Source organism: Mesoplodon densirostris, chromosome 11 (assembly GCF_025265405.1).
Source record: "Mesoplodon densirostris isolate mMesDen1 chromosome 11, mMesDen1 primary haplotype, whole genome shotgun sequence".
NCBI lineage: Eukaryota > Metazoa > Chordata > Mammalia > Artiodactyla > Ziphiidae > Mesoplodon > Mesoplodon densirostris.
In genome coordinates, this window is record NC_082671.1 from 70,298,554 (window position 1) to 70,317,256 (window position 18,703).

At 46.9% G+C, this 18,703-nt stretch overlaps 1 protein-coding gene across 10 annotated transcripts in view; it reads left to right on the plus strand.

Annotated features, from left to right (window-relative positions):
- Window positions 1–18,703, plus strand: part of PLA2G6 (phospholipase A2 group VI) — a 52,665-nt gene that overhangs the window by 3,535 nt on the left and 30,427 nt on the right. For 6 of the 10 annotated variants that reach the window (XM_060112572.1, XM_060112574.1, XM_060112573.1 and 3 more), the window contains 3 exons: window positions 4,875–5,263; window positions 16,709–16,924; window positions 17,947–18,130. In XM_060112572.1, coding sequence (XP_059968555.1) covers window positions 4,932–5,263; window positions 16,709–16,924; window positions 17,947–18,130 — 732 coding nt within the window. In that variant the 5' untranslated portion in view covers window positions 4,875–4,931. The remainder of the gene's footprint in view (window positions 1–4,874; window positions 5,264–16,708; window positions 16,925–17,946; window positions 18,131–18,703) is intronic. The other 4 variants (XM_060112579.1, XM_060112577.1, XM_060112580.1 and 1 more) reach the window with 2 other exon arrangements.

The window sequence follows — 18,703 nt, forward strand, 5'->3', positions numbered from 1 at the left end:
TGCACATCAAGCCTCACTCAGCCACGTTCCGTTCGGGATTTCTCCTGAAGGCAGCTTGAGGATTACGAGCTGGGGCTCTGGATTCCAACTAATGGGGTTCAGATCCTGGCAAGTTACATCACCTCCTGTTCCTCAGTTCCCTGTGTGTAACATGGGAAGAAGTATGCCTTCTCTTATGAGTGTTTTGAGGAATAAATATGATCATTACCCCCAAACCTGGTGAGGCATCTGGTGCTCAGTGGGTGCTGGATGAATGGGGCAGTGTTGCTGGGTGTGAGGTGACGGGAACCAGCCCTCCCCCATTCCTCGATGGCTTAGGGAAGAGTCTGGGAAGAGCTGGGGTCAGGGTGAACACTTGGAGGGATGTTTTGTTTGGAGGCAGCCTTGGAGGCCCAGACGCTCGGATGAGAGGGAGAAATGGTGTTTCAGCTGATGTCTACATTCATCCTGTCTTTCCTTGTGCACTAATGGAGCACCTGCGTGCTCCGTGCAGGCTCTCTGCCTAGTGCTGGCAGGAGTCCGAGGAAGAAGGCGTGAGTCCAGTCGCCAGGCAACACCTCCCATTTCCTCTCTCTGGGCCTTGTTACCCCCTATGCCAAACAGGGATAGCGATCGCACCGTCCCTGTCTCATGGGCATTTGTGAGCTTTGAGGCAGCTAACAGACGTGAAAACCCCCTGCCAGCCATAAAGCGAGGTGGTCTTGTGAGAGGATGTGCCGTGGGCCAGCATGCGGTGATGCGCTTGTGGGCTGGGAGGTGCAGATGGCAAGCGCTGCAGGAAGGAAGTCCGCGGGGGTCAGGGCAGGCAGAGTGCTCTGATCTGACCCTGTGTTCTCAGCCCGTCCTGCCAGGGCAGGGCACGGGGGTGACGTCGGCTGCGCCGGAGGCTGTGCTGTGCCAGTCGTTCCAATCATGGGACATCCTGTCATAAGCAGCTGGGGCTCACAAAGCCTGATTTCCAACTCAAGCAGTTCTGTGTGTGCTTCCAGAATCCCCATGTGGCCCGTCCCGTGAGGTCAGCCACCTGGCCCGGCTGTCCTGTCACGCACCTCCTGAGCAGCCATCCTGCCCCTCTGGTCCAGCAGTGAGCTTGACGAGTTTCTCTGTCTGGAGTATGAATGAGCTCAGCTTCAAGCACTGAATTTTCCAGATCAAAGCCCAGCAGGTGCCCCATAAAGGTTGCCCTGTGCTGGGGTGAGCTCCTGGGCATTTCTGTTGTGGACAGAGTGGGTGAGGAATGGGACATGTGGTGTGTTACCACCGCACAGGGTGAAGAGAGGAGGGAGGGGTGCCTCAGAGGTGCTGGCCCCCTGGGGCCTCCAGTTGGTTCATTCATTTGTTCTCATTCATTCACCAAACATTTATGTGATGCCCACTGTGAGACGGGAACAGCATGCCAGGTGCTTGGATAAATCCGTAAAGGGGGGATGGGCCCCCCTCCCCCCAGCCAGCAGATAGGCATCACCATCCCAGGCTAAGTGGTCAGTGGGCGTGCACTGGGCGGGGTGGGGCACGGAGGAAGGCACACATGCGCCTGGGGCTGGGAGGAGGGGAGGCGCAGGGTGTGATTCTTGGAGGAGGTGGCACGTAAACTGAGTCCTGAAGGGTGAGAAGGGGGTTATTTATCTGTCTGACAGCGCTTTCTTGAAAGCAGGCTCTGGGGCAGGTGAAGACGGCGGGGAGGACAGTCCAGGCAGGGGTCAGGGATGGGTAGGGGGTGGGGTGAGGGGTGTGGGTGGGGTCGTGTGCGCAGGGACCCTCCACGCTCCGAGTGGCAGCAGCTGCTCCCCAGCCCGGTGCCCATCCCTGCAGCTATGCCGGAAAGAACCTGGGCTCCAGGGTCAGAGGTGGTGGGGACAGGAGGAAGGGGACAGAAACGAGGCCAGCCTGCTACAATCGGTCCAGGATGTGGCCCAGGGTTTTCATTTCCTTTCTTCCACCTCGTGATGACAGTGGCCACTGTTTGTGTGCCCAAAGTGGCCAGCGTCCCACTTTCCCTCCACTGTGTCATTTCATCCTCACGCCTACCCTGGAAGGCTGGAGGAGGGCCAGCCCTGTCCTTTCTGGGGCCAGGCTGCTGTCAGTGTGGGGGGTGGCACCCTCGCCACCAGCCCTGGGGACCTTGAGGAGGGAGGCTCTCCTCTGGGGCGGGGCATCTGCCTTCCATCGAGCTGGACCCTCACAGTGACTCTCCTCCTTAACCCAGGTGGGCCGCGGGCGCTGGATGCTCCTGACTCCCTAGCTCCCTGTGAGCCCCTCTCCGGGTGCTGCAGCCTGCCTTCTGGGAAGCCTCTGTGCTGCTTTTCTAAGCCAGGCCTGACCCGCCCACGCCCCCTGACTCCCCAGATGCAGGCCCCAGAGGCTCAGCCTACACTCCCACTTTCTTTAAAAAATATAATAATTTTCTATACCATTTGGAAAATAGGGGAAAGAAAAAAAATTTGCCCATAAACCTAATACTCTCATCTACCCTTAGTATTTTGGTATGTTTTCTATCAGTTTTTTTTGTTCGTTTGTTTTGTTTTGTTTTTTGCTGTGCGTAATTTTTACTCAGTTAGATTATGTTTTAACAAACTTTCTTTGGGCCAAGTCTGGTGTTAGAGTTGATAGAAGTAAAAAGACCCAGTACCTGCCCATACGAAGCTCAGACTCCAGAGCTAGCCCATCTGGGCTCCAGTCCTCACTCCTCTACATACTAGCCGTGCGACCTTGGGCCTGTTACTTTACCTCTCTGTTCCTTGATTGTCTCATATGTTGAATGAGGATAAGCATGGTAACGATTTCATAGGGTGGTGGTGCAGACGAAATGATTAATATATGTAAAGATCTTGCAACGGGGCCAGAGTACAGAAAGAGCCACATGAGTGCCTGGTGTGGTTCGTGCTGTGAAGTGTACAGTCTGGCAGGAGGATCAGGGCTTTTCCAGCTAGAAAAGGAGACATTCTCGATAGACAAAGCAATGCAGACAGGCAAGGAGGTGCGAAATAGCATTGCTTTCTGGAATCGCGTGTGGTTTGGAGCTGACAGGGTGGGACTGATGGGGAGAGACAGGACGGGCAGGCAGTGGCTTCGCAGGCCGAGCTCGCAGCCCAGAACAGCACAGGGAGCATCATGGACTCATTGCCACCGAGCCTATAATGATGCCACGTGCTTTCCCTGAGTTGTTACCACCTTCCTTCTCAGTAGCAGCCTTTAGTGGCCACACGGCGTCTTGGGGGTAACGTGTCGTAACTTACAATTCCCCTAATGCTGGGTATTGAAGTTGCTTCCATTTCTGTGTCAAAACAGAAATTGTTATAAAGCATATTGCTGTGCATGCCATGTGTTCTGTTTTGGGGGAATTCTTTTCCGGATACAAGTCCCATGCCTTCTCTTGGGGTCCCAGCCCCTCTCCCCTGGCTGTGGGGAAAGGCACAGGTACCCGGCTCCTCTGTCCTTTCAGCTCCCAAGCGTGGAAGAAAGAAGGACCTTGACGTAGGTCTAAGCATCCTCACGAACGTTCTCATTTAATCCTCACCGCACATGAGAGGCGAGCGTTGTCCTCGTTTTAAAGGAGGAGAAACTGACTCTCACGATCTGCTCGCACCACATCAAAAAAGGAAAGACGTTACAAAGCTTCACAGCGTTTTCAAAGCTCTTCAATCGTGGTCTCTAAGCCTCAGTTTCCTTATCTGTAAAAGGGGGTGATGCAACTAAAGAGGGCTAATGTTTGTTGAAAGTTACTATCTGCCAGGTACTGTTATTAGGCACTGTTGTGATCCCCATGTTACAGTTGAAGAAACTGACTCAGAGAGGTTAAGTAACTTGTCCAAGGTCACACAGCTGGTCAGTGGTGAGGCTGGGATTTGAATGCAGTTTTGCTCCCAAGCTGCACTGTGTGCTTTGGCCGTCTGCCTCGTACAATTTGTGAGAATTAAATGAGACAATTACGTGTAGTGCTTATCTCAGGGCCTACTACCTAGTAAGTGCTTAGTAAGCGTCTCCTGATGTGATGATTATTGATGACCCTTACTGCCTTTTTAGATGATTCTTCATAGGCCTCTTGCTTTTCCTTTCATCCCTAACGTTGATCCTCCCTCCACCCATAGGCCAGGGTATGACTAGTATCCACTCACATGTCCACTCTCTCCCACGGTGCCCACACTCGCATGCTCTGTCCTGCAACTGACCTGCTCTTTTGGCAGGTGACATCCTGGCACAGAGGCAGGGGTGGCCTCCAGCCAGTTGTCATGCAGCTTTGGTGGCACTGCCTGAGGAAGGTAGTGTGCTTTCTGGGAATCCAGGAAATAACAAGACATCTGATTCTGTTATCCAAACTGGGGACAGTTTCCATAGCAGAACCTGTGACCCTGTGGGTAGGAAACAAAATTTCCACCCAAACCTATGTCACTGTTTCTAAGTCTTTACGTTCATGCTCATTTCCGAGGAGCCTGCTTTTGCGTTCTCTCAGAGCTCTTTGGGAAGCCCGTGGTAGCAGGCACCAGAGGTTTTAGACAAATGCCCCCGATGGAGTGTGAGATGACACTGGTCCCTTTGTGGCATCCAGTAGAGAGGGGACACTGGTTTTGTTTGTGGAATTCAAATGACCAGTGCTAAGCTCTTTGAGTTCCCAAAAGTCGACGCCCTACTTTACAGGGTGAGAACACCCCGTTTGCACAGGGCAGTGTCACCCATCACGTGCGTTCATGTCTGCCATCTCCTTTGATCACAACAGCCCCACGCTGCAGATGAGAAAACTGAGTCTCTTTTGGGGAAACTGGGTCGGGGGCAGGACAGTGCTGGTCACCTGTGCACAGTGGCAGCCCTGGAACTTCTCGTCAACCCTTCTTCCCTCCCACTCAGTGCTGTTTCTCTTTCTTTCCCCTCCTTTCCAGGTCCCTCCAGGCCCAGAATCCGGGGAGCAGCGCTGATGGGGAGCCACCTGGGTGCCCATGCAGGAAACCCCCATGCGTGGTGAGGTGGGCATGGGAGACCGAGCCCAGCTGACCAGAGACCCCGTTTTCTTCCAGACTGAGGGGGAAGGTGGCGGGGCCTCCCCGCCGGCCCCACGGAGGATGCAGTTCTTTGGCCGCCTGGTCAGCACCCTCAGCAGCGTCACCAACTTGTTCTCCAACCCATTCCGGGTGAAGGAGGTGGCCGTGGCGGACTACAGCTCGAGCAGCCGGGTCCAGGAAGAAAGACAGCTGATTCTGTTCCAGAACGCTCCCAGTCGCACGTGGGACTGCATCCTGGTCAACCCCAGGAACCCCCAGAGTGGATTCCGGTGGGTGATGGTCCAGTGCCCCACACACGCTTCTCTCCTTTGACTCCTCCCAGGTCTCAGCCTGGAGGTCCCTTGGCCGAGAGCAGCTTCTTCAGGTTGACATCTGAGGGGTCTGTTGTGGGTGGGGCTGCTTTTAAAACGGAGGGAGGGGCTTCCTGGACTCGACACCTTCCGGCCCATCAGGGTCCCGGGATCAGGGGCTGGGGCTGGAGGACTGTTGCCTGCCTCGAGGCTTGACCCATACAGATGGAGGGAGGGAGGAAGGATGGGGAAGCCGAGAAGGTCAAATCGGGGAAGGCCCGGGGATCACCTGTAGCCCTGGGTCCTTAAGGCGTGACTGTCCTTGTAGGGGCTGGTTGGCCGAGGTTTGTTCAGGGGAGCCTGGAAGGGGTGGACAGCTGCTCTTCTCAGGGCATGCTGGGCCCCCCTCTGTGGGCTAGAGGAACGTGTAGGAATCCAGGACAGGGCTGAGGGAACTGAGTAGCTGCAGGGCCGGTTGGAAAAAGGGGAGAGGAGTGACCAAGGACCCCAAATGCAGGGTCCAGGGGAGCTTGGCAGACTGGGGCTGAGTTGGGCTAGTGCTGATGGTCCTGCTTCATTCGTTCACCCACCTGGCTGTCCTGTCGTCCAGGGAGTGAGCTGGGAGGCAGGGATGGAGGTTGGAGGGTGGGAGGCTGGAGCGGAGGTTCTGAAGAGCTGCAGAAATGGTGATGCCAAGACCTGGGAGTCGCTGGCAGTGAGGGCTGTTGGGGGGATGGGGGCACTGTGCCAGAGCCCTGGGCTTTTCACTGGGGGTAGTCATCGTGGGGGGTCCCCCACTGCTCCGAACACCCTGAGCTTTGTGGAGAGAAGGCTTGGTGTACTGGACTTCCTCTTCAGGGGGCCGAGCTTCTGTCTTTTAAGTCTCCTCCTTTGCTTTCCTGGAGGGCTTTGTCCCCAAAGTACTTAAGTGGGTTGGACGGAGTTGTCAGGGTCCTGCTTCCAGCCTCCAGGTAGAGGTGCTCCTATTGTTCTGTAACTGCAGAGCTTCAGGTTGAGGGAGGGGATCAGGGTCTTCCGAATCCTCAGGTTTTATTCCCTAAGGCCTGGGAGTCCCACGACACCCCTATGGGTGGAGAGTTGGATGCTGGCTGATACAGACGGCAGCAATGCTAGTATCACGTTATATTAGTGCGTGTGAGGCGCTGGTCTAACTGTTAGCTCCCTCTGTCCTCACCACAGTCCCCAGAGGTAGGGCTATTATTGACCCCTTCTTACAGAGGAGGAAACAAAGCTCAAAGAAGTTAGGTAACTTGCCTGAGGTCACAAAGCCACTCATAGCAGAGCTGGGGTACAGACATCCTGGCTCCAGAACCCACCTCTTTTCCTCCAGGCAGGCCGCTTTGCAGTGTGATGAGCTGGGCCCATCCTGGGCCCCCAGCCTGACATATGGTCCAGGCGCCTGGCTCTTCTGGGGTGAGCCCCATGGTGGTCACTTGTAGCACCGCCATGTACATTGTGATAACGTCCATACCTCTCTTCCTGGTACGAGTTAATCATTTACTACTGACATTGATTTGTGACATATGCTGTTTGACGAACCCCGCCAGCCCCTCGCTGGTATCTCAGCAGAAGCAGGGCTGCACGTCCCAGAGATCCTGGGAGGAATGATCAAAGCGTGTGTGACACGTGATCTTTGCTTCTCGAAAGGGGACTTTTTTTTTTTTTTTTTGCGGTACACGGGCCTCTCATTGTTGTGGCCTCTTCCGTTGTGGAGCACAGGCTCCGGACGCGCAGGCTCAGCGGCCATGGCTCACGGGCCCAGCCGCTCCGCGGCATGTTGGATCCTCCCAGACCGGGGCACGAACCCATGTACCCTGCATCGGCAGGTGGACTCTCAACCTCTGCGCCACCAGGGAAGCCCAGGGGACTGACTTTTGAGGCCCTCTGTACTGGGACTTTGCCTGGACACACACCCTAAGGTTTGCCCGTTCACTGTTTATCCAGCCCACAGCCCATCTCCACCAGTGGCAGGTCTCTGCCCTCCAAGGGCTCAGGCAGTAGCCAGAAAAGGTGGATCAGGACCCAGCATTCAGTGGGGTAAATGTGGGGTACATGGGCTTGTGTCAGACTCATGTTCCCCGGACAGACCTTCACTCTTTACACGTTTTGTTTGCTCTTGTTTTTCCATCTGCTAAGAATGCTCTTCCCGCAACCTTGGCCTGTGACTCATGTGTCCCTGCTCTGTGAGCCTGTGCTCACCCCTCTGTTCTCCCTCAGCAGTGTCTGTACCTTTGTCCGCCCCTCTTGCCACAGATTGCCACATGTCTGTTTGCACATCTGTCTCCCCCACCAGACCACAGAGCTCTGGAAGGACAGGGCCTGGATCTGAGTCAGTATTCCATTGTATGGAATGTACCACATCTTCTTCATCCATTCATCTGTTGATGGACGCTTAGGTTGCTTCCATATCTTAGCAATTGTAAATAATGTTGCCATGAACATTGGGGTGCATGTATCTTTTTATTTACTTACTTATTTATTTATTTGGCTGCGTTGGGTCTTTGTTGCTGTGCGTGGGCTTTCTCTAGTTGCAGCAAGCGGGGGCTACTCTTCCTTGCGGTGCGCAGGCTTCTCGTTGCAGTGGCTTCTCTTGTTGCGGAGCACAGGCTCTAGGCGCACGGGCTCAGTAGTTGTGGCTCACGTGCTCTAGAGTGCAGGCTCAGTAGTTGTGGCGCACAGGCTTAGTTGCATGCAGCATGTGGGATCTTCCCGGACCAGGGCTCGAATCCGTGTCCCCTGCATTAGCAGGCGGATTCTTAACCACTGTGCCACCAGGGAAGTCGGATATTTTTCTATATTATCTTCTAGAAGCTTTATTGTTTTGCTTTTACAACTAGGTTGATAATCTACCTGGAATTTTTTTTTTTTTAACGTATGGTGTGAAATAGGACTCAAATTTCTTTTTCTTGTTTTTCAGCTGGAGATTCAGTTTTCCCAGGACCTTTTATTTTATTTTATTTTTTTGCGGTATGTGGGCCTCTCACTGTTGCAGCCTCTCCCGTTGCGGAGCACAGGCCCCGGACGCACAGGCTCAATTGCCATGGCTCACGGGCCCAGCTGCTCCGCGGCATGTGGGATCTTCCCAGACCGGGGTACAAACCCGTGTCCCCTACATCGGCAGGCGGACTCTCAACCACTGCGCCACCAGGGAAGCCCTCCCAGGACCTTTTGTCACAAACTGTTCTTTTCCACTGCTCTATAATGCCATTGGACATAAATCCAGGCGTCCCTCCCTGTAGGAATGGATTCGTTTCTAGTCACTGTTCTATTTTTCTTTTCTTGCACCAATACAATGCTGTCTTGTAACTTCATAATGAATCTTGATATCTGGTAGAACAAGTTCTCACTTCCTTCAAGATTATTTTGGCTATTCTCAGCTCTTTGCATTTTTATGGGACAAAGAAGTTCCACCCACAAAACAAACAAGCAAAGAAAGAAAGAAACAAAGCCTCTGCTCTTGAGATTTAAGATTGGTATTGCACTGACTCTATAGATCAGTTCAGTAAGAAATGACAACTTAATATTGTCTAGTCTTCCAGACTATAAACCTGAAATACCCTCCCACTTATTTAGGTTTTCTTTAATTTCTCTCAATAGTTCTTTGTAGTTTTCTGCACATTCGTTTTGGACATATTTTGTTAGATTTATCCCTAGTGTTTGACATGTTTTGATGTTATAATAAATGATATTTATTAAAATTTAATTTTCTACCTGTTTGTTGTTGTATATAGCCAGGCAGTTGAGCTTTTGTATATTCACCTTGTGTTCAGCAACCTTGCTAAACTCATTTATTAGTTCTAATAATTTATCTATAGGACTTTTTGGATCTTCTGAGAACATAATCATATCATCATGAACATAATGACAGTTTTTGCTTCTTCCTTTCCAATCCTTATACTTTTAATTTATTTTTCTTGCCGTACTACACTGGTAAGAATGACGAGTAAAATGGTGAAGCAAGCATCCTTATCTCATTCCTGTCTCAAAAGGGAAAGCTTCAACATCATACCATTAAGCATGATGTTTGTTCTAAGTTTTTTGCAGATACCCTCTGTTGCATTAAGGATATTCCTTTTTATTCTCAGTTTTCTAAGAGCTTTCTTTTTTAAAAATTCACGAATGGGTGTTGTATATTATCAGATGCTCATACTGAAACAATTGAGATTTGCATTTATTAGCTCGTTAGTTTCTCCTTTATTTTGTCAGTGTGGTGAATTATACATTGATTTGGGTGGTTGGTTGGTTTTGAAACGTTAATGCAGCCATATATTCTGGGAATAAATCTTTCCTTGTCATGATGTAGCATCCCTTTTGTACATTGCTAGATTAAATCAAATATTTGTTTAGGATTTTCAGCACTGTGTTTATGAGAGATATTATCCTGTAATTTTCTTTTTAAAAAACATTCTTAGCAGGTTTTGGTGTCAGCTTTAGCTGGCTGCATAAAAAATGTTGAGAAGTAATCCTTCTCCTATTTTCTGAAAATTGTTTAAGATTGATATTACTACTTTCTTAAATGTCTGGAAGAATTCATGGGTGAAGCCATCTGAGCCTGGAGTTTCCTTTGTGTGAAGCTTTTCAATATGTATTCAATTCTTTAACAGATACAGGACTACCAGATTTTCTCCTTCTTGTATCAGTTTTGGTATGTTTTGTTATCAAGAAATGTCAAATTCGTTGGCATAAAGTTGTTCATAATGTCCTCTTTTTTCCTTTTTAACATCTGAAGAATCTGAAAAGACGGTACTTCGGGTTTTCTGTATTTCTCATTGAGCTTTGTTAGGGGTTTATTGATTTTTTAAAGTCTTTTCAAAGAACCAAGACTGCGTTTAAGCCAAATGCTGCTGTATGTATGCTAATGTCATTTCCCCTGTCCATTAGCTGTTTTACTAATGTTTAAGTAGTTAAAAATTGCAAAATGCATCCTTGACTTACTACAGTCTACCTTTTTAAAAATATATTTATTTTATCTATTTATTTATTTGACTGCTTTGGGTCTTGGTTGCAGCATGTGGGATCTTTGTTGCCACGTGTGGGATCTTTTTTTTTTTTTTTTAGTTGCGGCACGAGGGATCTTTAGCTGCGGCATGTGAACTCTTAGTTGCAGCATGTGGGATCTAGTTCCCTGACCAGGGATGGAACCCAGGCCCCCTGCATTGGGAACGCAGAGTCTTAGCCCTGGACCACCAAGGAAGTCCCATAGTCTACCTTAAATTGGTACTTTAACACTTCCCTGGCAGTGAAGAAACCTTTGAATATTTCAATTCCATTTATCCATCTCATCAACTTTTTGTGATGTATTTTCATTTTAATTAAATATATATGTAAATATTTCTATCTATATACCCCCAAACATTTTTATTGTTCTTAGAAACAGTCAATTCAGGGAATTCCCTGGCCGTCCACTGGATAGGACTCCATGCTTTCACTGATGAGGGCCCAGGTTCAATCCCTGGTCAGGGAACTAAGATCCCACAAGCCGTGTGGCACGGCCAAAAAAAAAATCCCAAAACACAGTCAATTTAGATTTGCCCACATAATACCTTTTCCAGTGTTCTTTATTCTTTCCTGCATTATGTTGCTTCCATCTGAGATAGTTTTCTTTCTGCTTAATTCTCTTAGTGCAAGTCTGCTGACAGTGAATTCTCTGTTTTTCTATTCCTAAAAATGACTATATTTTACCTTTATTCTTTTTTTTAAAACTGAATAAAAACGTGGGGCTTACCTCAGTTCCCTGAGTAAAAATGTGGGGCATACCTCAGTGTGCTTCCCTTTTCTGTAAAATCCGGGCCCACTATGCCTTGCCTGCGTTTGGTTCTCTCCAGAACCTTCAAATATTTGTTTGAATTTAATCCTGCCTTTATATTTGTTTTCACCAGGAAGGCTAGTCTGGTACAAACTCCTCTGTCATAGGCAGAAGTGGAAGTTCGTCTCACAAATTTGATATGTAATATTTGCATTGTCATCGAGTCAAGATAGTTCCTAAATTTTACCATGACTTCTTGTTTGAACCATAGATAATTTGTATGTATCTTGGTTAATTTGTAAACATATGGGAAATTTTTCATTATCTTTTTGTTATCAATTTCTAGCTTAATTGCATCATGGTTGGAGAACATAGTCTAAATATTTTCAGGTCTTTGAAATTTGTTTAGATTTGCTTTATGGCCCAGCATGGGTCCAATATTTATAATTTTGTGTGTGTGTTTCAGAAGAATGTGTATTCTGTACTTGATGGGAATAGTGCTTTATATATGTCTGTTAGGTCAAGTTTATTAATTGTTCTATATCCAATAGGGATTTTTTTTTTTTTTTTTTTGGTCTGCTTGTTGTGTAAGAAACTAGTAGAGTATGTTAAAATCTATCAGTGTGACTGTGGATTTGTCTAGTTCTCTTAATTCTGTCAAGTTTGACTTTATTTTGGAGCTTTATTATTAGATACATAATTATCATATTTTCCTAGTGAATTGAAACTGTTATCATTATGAATTGTCCCTCTTTGTGTCCAGCAATTCTTTTTACCTTAAGCTTTACTTTTTCTAAAATTAATACAGCTTCACCAGGTTTCTCTTGGTTAGTATTTATATATTTCCTTATAATTTTAATCTTGTAAAGAATATGTAGTTGTCTTTTCTTTTCCCTGTTATCCAGTCTGTTATTTCTTATATTTATTTGGAACATTTAGTCTATTTATACTTAATGTATTTCTGATATATTTGGGTTTAAATCTGCCGTCTTACTGTTTGCTTTTTTTTTTGTTATTCTTCCACCTATTTTCTTTTCTTTATTCCTTTCTTTCTTGTCTTCTTTTTATTTTTTGGTTTTTGTTTTGTTTTGTTTTAGCTTTATTGAGATGCAATTTACAAAAAATAAAATTTACCAATTTTAAGTGTATCATTCAATGGATTTTGATAAAGGTACACACTCATGTAACCATCACCACAATCCAGATGCACAACTTTTTTGTTATCCCTTAAATTTCCTCCATGCTCCTTTGTAGTAATGCTTCTGCACCCACCACAGCCCTTAGAAAACACTGATCTACTTTTTAAAAAAAATAAATTTATTTATTTTATTTATTTTTATTTTTGGCTCTGTTGTGTCTTCATTGCTGCGTGCAGGCCTTCCCTAGTTGTGGCGAGTGGGTGCTACTCTTAGTTGTGGTGTGTGGGTTTCTCATTGTGGTGGCTTCTCTTCTTGTGGAGCACAGGCTCTAGGCACGTGGGCCTCAGTAGTTGTGGCTCATGGGCTCCACAGCACAGGCTCAGTAGTCGTGGCGCACGGGCTTAATTGCTTCACGACATGTGGGATCTTCCCAGACCAGTGCTTGAACCCGTGTCCCCTGCATTGGCAGGTGGATTCCCAACCACTTGGCCACCAAGGAAGCCCCAATACTGACCTACTTTCTATCCCTATAGTTTTATCTTTTAATCATACAGCATGTAGTCTTATGAATCAGAGTTTTTTCCCTTGGCATAATGCTTTTGCAATTCATGAATTGAATGTTTTCTTATTATTCCATTTTTCCATCTCTATTAGCTTGGAAATTTATACTCTATTATTATCTTTTAATGATAACTTTTGAGAGGTAGTTCTCCTTGGGTCTCTTGTGTTTCTGTACTTCTTACAAGCAGAGACTCTGACTACTTTTGTTCCATACTGTCTTTACAAGGATGTTTGTATTGTGAACAGCCTTGGAAGATAGAGGTAGGGTCTTTCTCTCGAGCAAAGGGTAGGTTTGCTTACTCTTCTATATAATAAAGATAATATTTTCCTCCAGAGCAAAGCTTAGACAGATTTTCTCACTGATGATTATAACAGATTCAAGTTCCCTACACTCAGGGTTTCTGTCTTCTAATGCAACATGAGCAGGTGTCACCTGACCCTCTTCATGTCACCCTCTGGGAAATGGATCCCAGGGAATAGGCACAAATGCTGATACTCTGGCACAAATGCTATTGCTGTGAGTAATAAATTGCCCTTTGTCTTTCATCCAGGAACCTTGTGTCTTCTGCCAGCATCCATGAAACTGTGTCAGGCTAACTTGTTAGTTTGCAAGTAGGGTAAAATCTGAAACCCTTCACAGTTCTTTTATTTATTTATTTATTTATTTATTTATTTGACATCTTTATTGGAGTATAATTGCTTTACAATGGTGAATAACAAAGTGAATCAGTTATACATATACATATGTTCCCATATCTCTTCCCTCTTGCATCTCCCTCCCTCCCACCCTCCCTATCCCACCCCTCTAGGTGGTCACAAAGCACTGAGCTGATCTCCCTGTGCTATGTGGCTGCTTCCCACTAGCTATCTATTTTACGTTTGGTAGTGTATATATGTCCATGCCACTCTCTCACTTTGTCACAGCTTACCCTTCCCCCTCCCCATATCCTCGAGTCCATTCTCTAGTAGGTCTGTGTCTTTATTCCCGTTTTGCCCCTAGGTTCTTCACGACCATTTTTTTTTTCTTAGATTCCATATGTATGTGTTAGCATACGGTATTTGTTTTTCTCTTTCTGACTTACTTCACTCTGTATGACAGACTCTAGGTCCATCCACCTCACTACAAATAACTCAATTTCGTTTCTTTTTATGACTGAGTAGTATTCCATTGTATATATGTGCCACATCTTCTTTATCCATTCATCTGTTGATGGACACTTAGGTTGCTTCCATGTCCTGGCTATTGTAAATAGAGCTGCAATGAACATTTTGGTACATGACTCTTTTTGAATTATGGTTTTCTCAGGGTATATGCCCAGTAGTGGGATTGCTGGGTCGTATGGTACCCTTCACAGTTCTTGATAGAACCCTAGAGATTGTAACACACATCCTTGGCCTTACTGAAGTATAATTGGTACTTTGGCCTCTTCCAGAACAATACAAGGGTCTTAGAACCCTTTAACTCCATTTATCCCACTCCAGACTTCTATGCCATGTATTGTTTTTTATTAATATTTTAATTTTAAACCCAACAAGACATTATACTGTCAATATTTATTTAGATTCACTCACATATTTACCATTTTCATGGTGCTTAATTTTTTTCCTGCATCTTTGACCATCCATCTAGGATCAAATTTCTTCTACCAGAAGAAAATCCTTTTGTATTTCCTTTTATTTGGGTCTGCTAATGTCACAGTCAGTCAGTCTGTCTCTGGTGCATTTGTTTGTTTGACTAATGAAATATTTTAATTTCAACGTCATACTTGAAGTTTTTTTTTTTTTTTTTTTCTGGGTGTATATTTCTCAGTGACATTTATTTTCTTTTAGCCCTTTAAGGATGTCATCTCATTATCTCTGGCTTCCATTGTTGAGCTTCATTGTTGAGTCTGATGGTTGCCCTCTGAAAACTTTTTTCTCTTTGCTATTTTTTTTTTTTTTTTTTTTTGCAGTACGCAGGCCTCTCACTGTTGTGGCCTCTCCCGTTGTGGAGCACAGGCTCCGGATGCACAGGCTCAGTGGCCGTGGCTCACGGGCCTAGCCAATCTGCAGCATGTGGGATCTTCCCAGACTGGGGCACGAACCCTTGTCCCCTGCATCGGCAGGCGGACTCTCAACCACTGCGCCACCAGGGAAGCCCTCTCTTGCTATTTTTAATGTTTTCTCTTTGCATTTTGTTTTCAGCGGTTGTTACATGGTACATGTGGTGTTAGTTATTGCTACGTTACAATATGTTGACCAATATGTGTCATTCTCAGTTATTGCTATGCAACAAACTCTCCCAAAATTTAGTGGCTTAAAACAATATCAATTATTTAGCCCACAAATCTGCAATTTGAGCAGAGCTTAGTGGGAAAGGCTCAGTTTGATTCTACATAGTATTAGCTGGGGTGGCTTGACTGCACGATCCACTTCTAAGATGACTCACAACTGGCAAGTTGATGCTGGCTGTTGGTTGGGAGTTCATCCAGGGTTAAGGGTCCAGGGCCAGGAGTCATCTCCATGGTGCTTCAGCTTCCCTGTGGTATGATGGCCAGGTCCCAAGAAAAAAGAGATAGAGGCTTCCAGTCTCTTAAATCCTTGCTCTAGAAACTAGGACGGCATCACTTCTGCCATATTCTTTTGGTAAAGCAGTTACAAAGCCAGGTTAAAGGGTAAAGATACATAAATTCCCACTTCTCAGTGGCTCAGTGGGAGGAAAGTAAGTGTGGATTTGGTGGAGCATTTATAGAATAAATTTATAGAATATTTATATTTATAGAATATTTTAAGTTAATGGAATAATGTTTTCCATCAATTTTGGAAAGTTCATAGTCATTAACTCTTCAAATATGGCTTCTGTACAATTCTTTTTCTATTCTGTTTTTGTATCTCCACTTATATGTATGTTACATCTTTTCATTATGTATTCTATGTCTTTTATCTAGTTTCCTGTATTTTCCAAGCTTTTGTCTCTCCATGCTTTATTCTGTTTACTTTTTTCTTACCTGTCTTCCTTTTCACTAATTTTCTATTCAGCGTTGTCCAATCTGCCATTATACCTAAACACTGAGCTCTTAATTTTGGCAGTTGTATCTTTAAATTCTGCAATATCCACTTGGTTCTTTTTTTTTAATAGTTTAAAGTGTTTTGCCAAAATTGTAAATCTTCTATTTTATCCTAATATTGTCATAGTTATTTTAAAGTCTGTGTCAGGTAACTTCAGTATTTGTAGACCCCCAGTTATAGATCTGTTTCTCTTGTATATTGTCTCTGTTGGTTTTCTTTCATATTTTCTTTTTTTTTAATATTTATTTATTTATTTTTGGCTGCACTGGGTCTTAGTTGCGGCATGTGTGATCTTCTGTTGTGGCTCACGGGCTCTTCGTTGTGGTGTGCAGGCTTCTCTGTAGTTGTGGCACGCTGGCTCCTCTCTAGTTGTGGTGTGCAGTCTCCAGAGTGCGGGGTCTCAGTAGTTCCAGCACACAAGCTGTCTAGTTGTGGCATGCAGGCTCAGTAGTTGCAGTACGTGGGCTTAGTTGCCCTGCGGCATGTGGGATCTTAGTTCCTTGACCAGTGATAGAACCTGCGTCCCCTGCATTGGAAGGTGGATTCTTAACCACTGGACCACCAAGGAAGTCCCATCTTTCATGGTTTCTTATCTCTTCATGTGCCTGGGGAGTTTTGCTTTCATGCTGGACCATGGATTTGCAACAATGCTTGTGGAAATATACGTGATGATATTTTTTAAAAAAGAAAGAAAGGAAAGGAAATCTTTTCAAATAAAAAGAAAGCCCCAACTCCATTTAGGTGTGTGTGATGGGGGAAGGAAGTCCAGCTGGAGCAGGTCAGTCCACAGCAGGAAGCAGGCAAGCACCTGTTTGCAGGGACCCAAGTCTTCAGATTCCATCAAGGGCGCGGCCCAAGGGTCCCTCCCGGCTCACTTCTGTGTCTTCCTCCTCTGCCCTGGCTCCTCAGGCTCTTCCAGCTGGAGACAGAGGCTGATGCCCTGGTGAACTTCCAGCAGTTTTCTTCCCAGTTGCCGCCCTTCTACGAGAGCTCCAACCTCATCCTGCATGTTGAGGTCCTGCAGCAGCTGACCGACCTCATCCGCAACCACCCCAGCTGGTCGGTGGCCCACCTGGCGGTGGAGTTGGGAATCCGAGAGTGCTTCCATCACAGCGGCATCATCAGGTGGGCGGGGGGCTTGGCCAGGTGGGACAGGAGGGCAGGACCCTGGGGATACTGGGTGTGGATGGGGAGTCTCAGTCCAGCCTCAATTCCCCTACATAAACTCAAAGGTTGCCCAGAACGTTTGACTTCAAAAGGGGCAGCATTGCCTCTGGGTTAGAGCAGGGGAATGCTGACTAAAGCCAGAAGGCACAAGGTAACATTTCTGGAGTGCCTGCCAGGTGCCAGGCCCCTGGTAGCTGTTTTATACCCACCATGAACTTGAATCCTCTCAACATGCCCATGAAGTAGTGTCATCCCAGTGAGACGTTATGTGACTTGTGCAAGGTCACTCAGCTGCAGAGGGCTGAAGAGGCTTCAGATCCTTGGTGTCTCTTTCCAAAGGTCTGGTTGCCCTTCTGGAAGCTGGAACACTTAGTCTCGTATGTCTATTCGGCCAACATGCCCCTGGGGAGGGCCCCGTGCCAGCCAGAGGACTCGAGCTCACCATCCTGCCCTGAGGTAGCCACACCTCCAGTTCTCTGCTTCAGACAGCTTGGTTCAGCTGCCGGGCCCAAAGCTCAAAAATCTTCACTGCCTTTTACAGTCTACCGGCATGATCTTGGACATCATGGTGTTTGATCTCACAATAGTTCTATCAATTTCCTAGGGCAGGCGTGGCAGGTATTATTTTTATTTTTTTGTAGATAAGGATATTGAACCCTAGAAAAGTTAAGTGAATTGCCCGAGGTTGGTGAGATTTCTGCCTTCTGTGATTCTTTCTATGCCACCCCACTGCCCACTTCAGGCTGGTGTGGCCCTAGGGCACATCCCTCATACAGGTGTGCAAACTGAACTAAAAACTGATACAGATCACATCAGTTACAGGTAAATTGTGACTCAGCCCTGAGTTTGAACCAGCCAGCTTGAGCAGGGCACGAATGCTCTTGGGCTCCTCCCCCACCTCCCCTGCGTCTGCACTTGGCTTTCTCAGTGTCCCGCCCACCTCGTGCCATACCCCTCACCTCCCCGGCCCTCCCCTGCAGCTGCGCCAACAACAGGGAGAATGAGGAGGGTTGCACTCCCCTGCACCTGGCCTGCCGCAAGGGCGACTGGGAGATCCTGGTGGAGCTGGTGCAGTACTGCCACGCCCAGATGGACGTCACCAGCAACAACGGAGAGACCGCCTTCCATTACGCTGTCCAGAGTGACAATTCCCAAGTGCTACAGGTGAGCAGGGGTGGAGACAGGGCGACTGATTCTGGCCACACCTTACCACGGCTGCAGCTGTCTTTGGGCCTCTGGGCTCAGGTGTCCCTCCGGGCCTCTCACTGTCCCCACTTTGATCCTTGAGGCCTGAGCCCCTTCATGCAGGGTGTAGCCCCACCTGGCACTTGCCTCCCCATGCTTGTCAAGGAGACACATCCTCGGCCACTTTCCTCCTACAACCCTGGGAAAGTCCTCCAACCCAGCAAACTGAGCTCAAGGTCTAGTCCCGTCAGTCAGTTTAATTCAGCTTCTCCTGAGCACTCACGGTAGGCTGGGCCCCTGGGCCGGGTGAATTTCAGCCCCTGCCTGGAGGCGCCCATGGTCCAGCAGGACCTGAGCTTAACTTTTTACAGTAACTCAAAACAAACAAAACTCCATCTGGCTCCTGTAGGCATTTGCACCAAAGGCACTCCTTCCATTAAATTTTTGATTAGCTGGGCAGAAAAATAAAAAATAAAAATTGTAGACAAGTAGATCAAATGATGAAAAGGCTACCTTATATATCAAATAGAAAAGACAAAATACTGGGCAGTA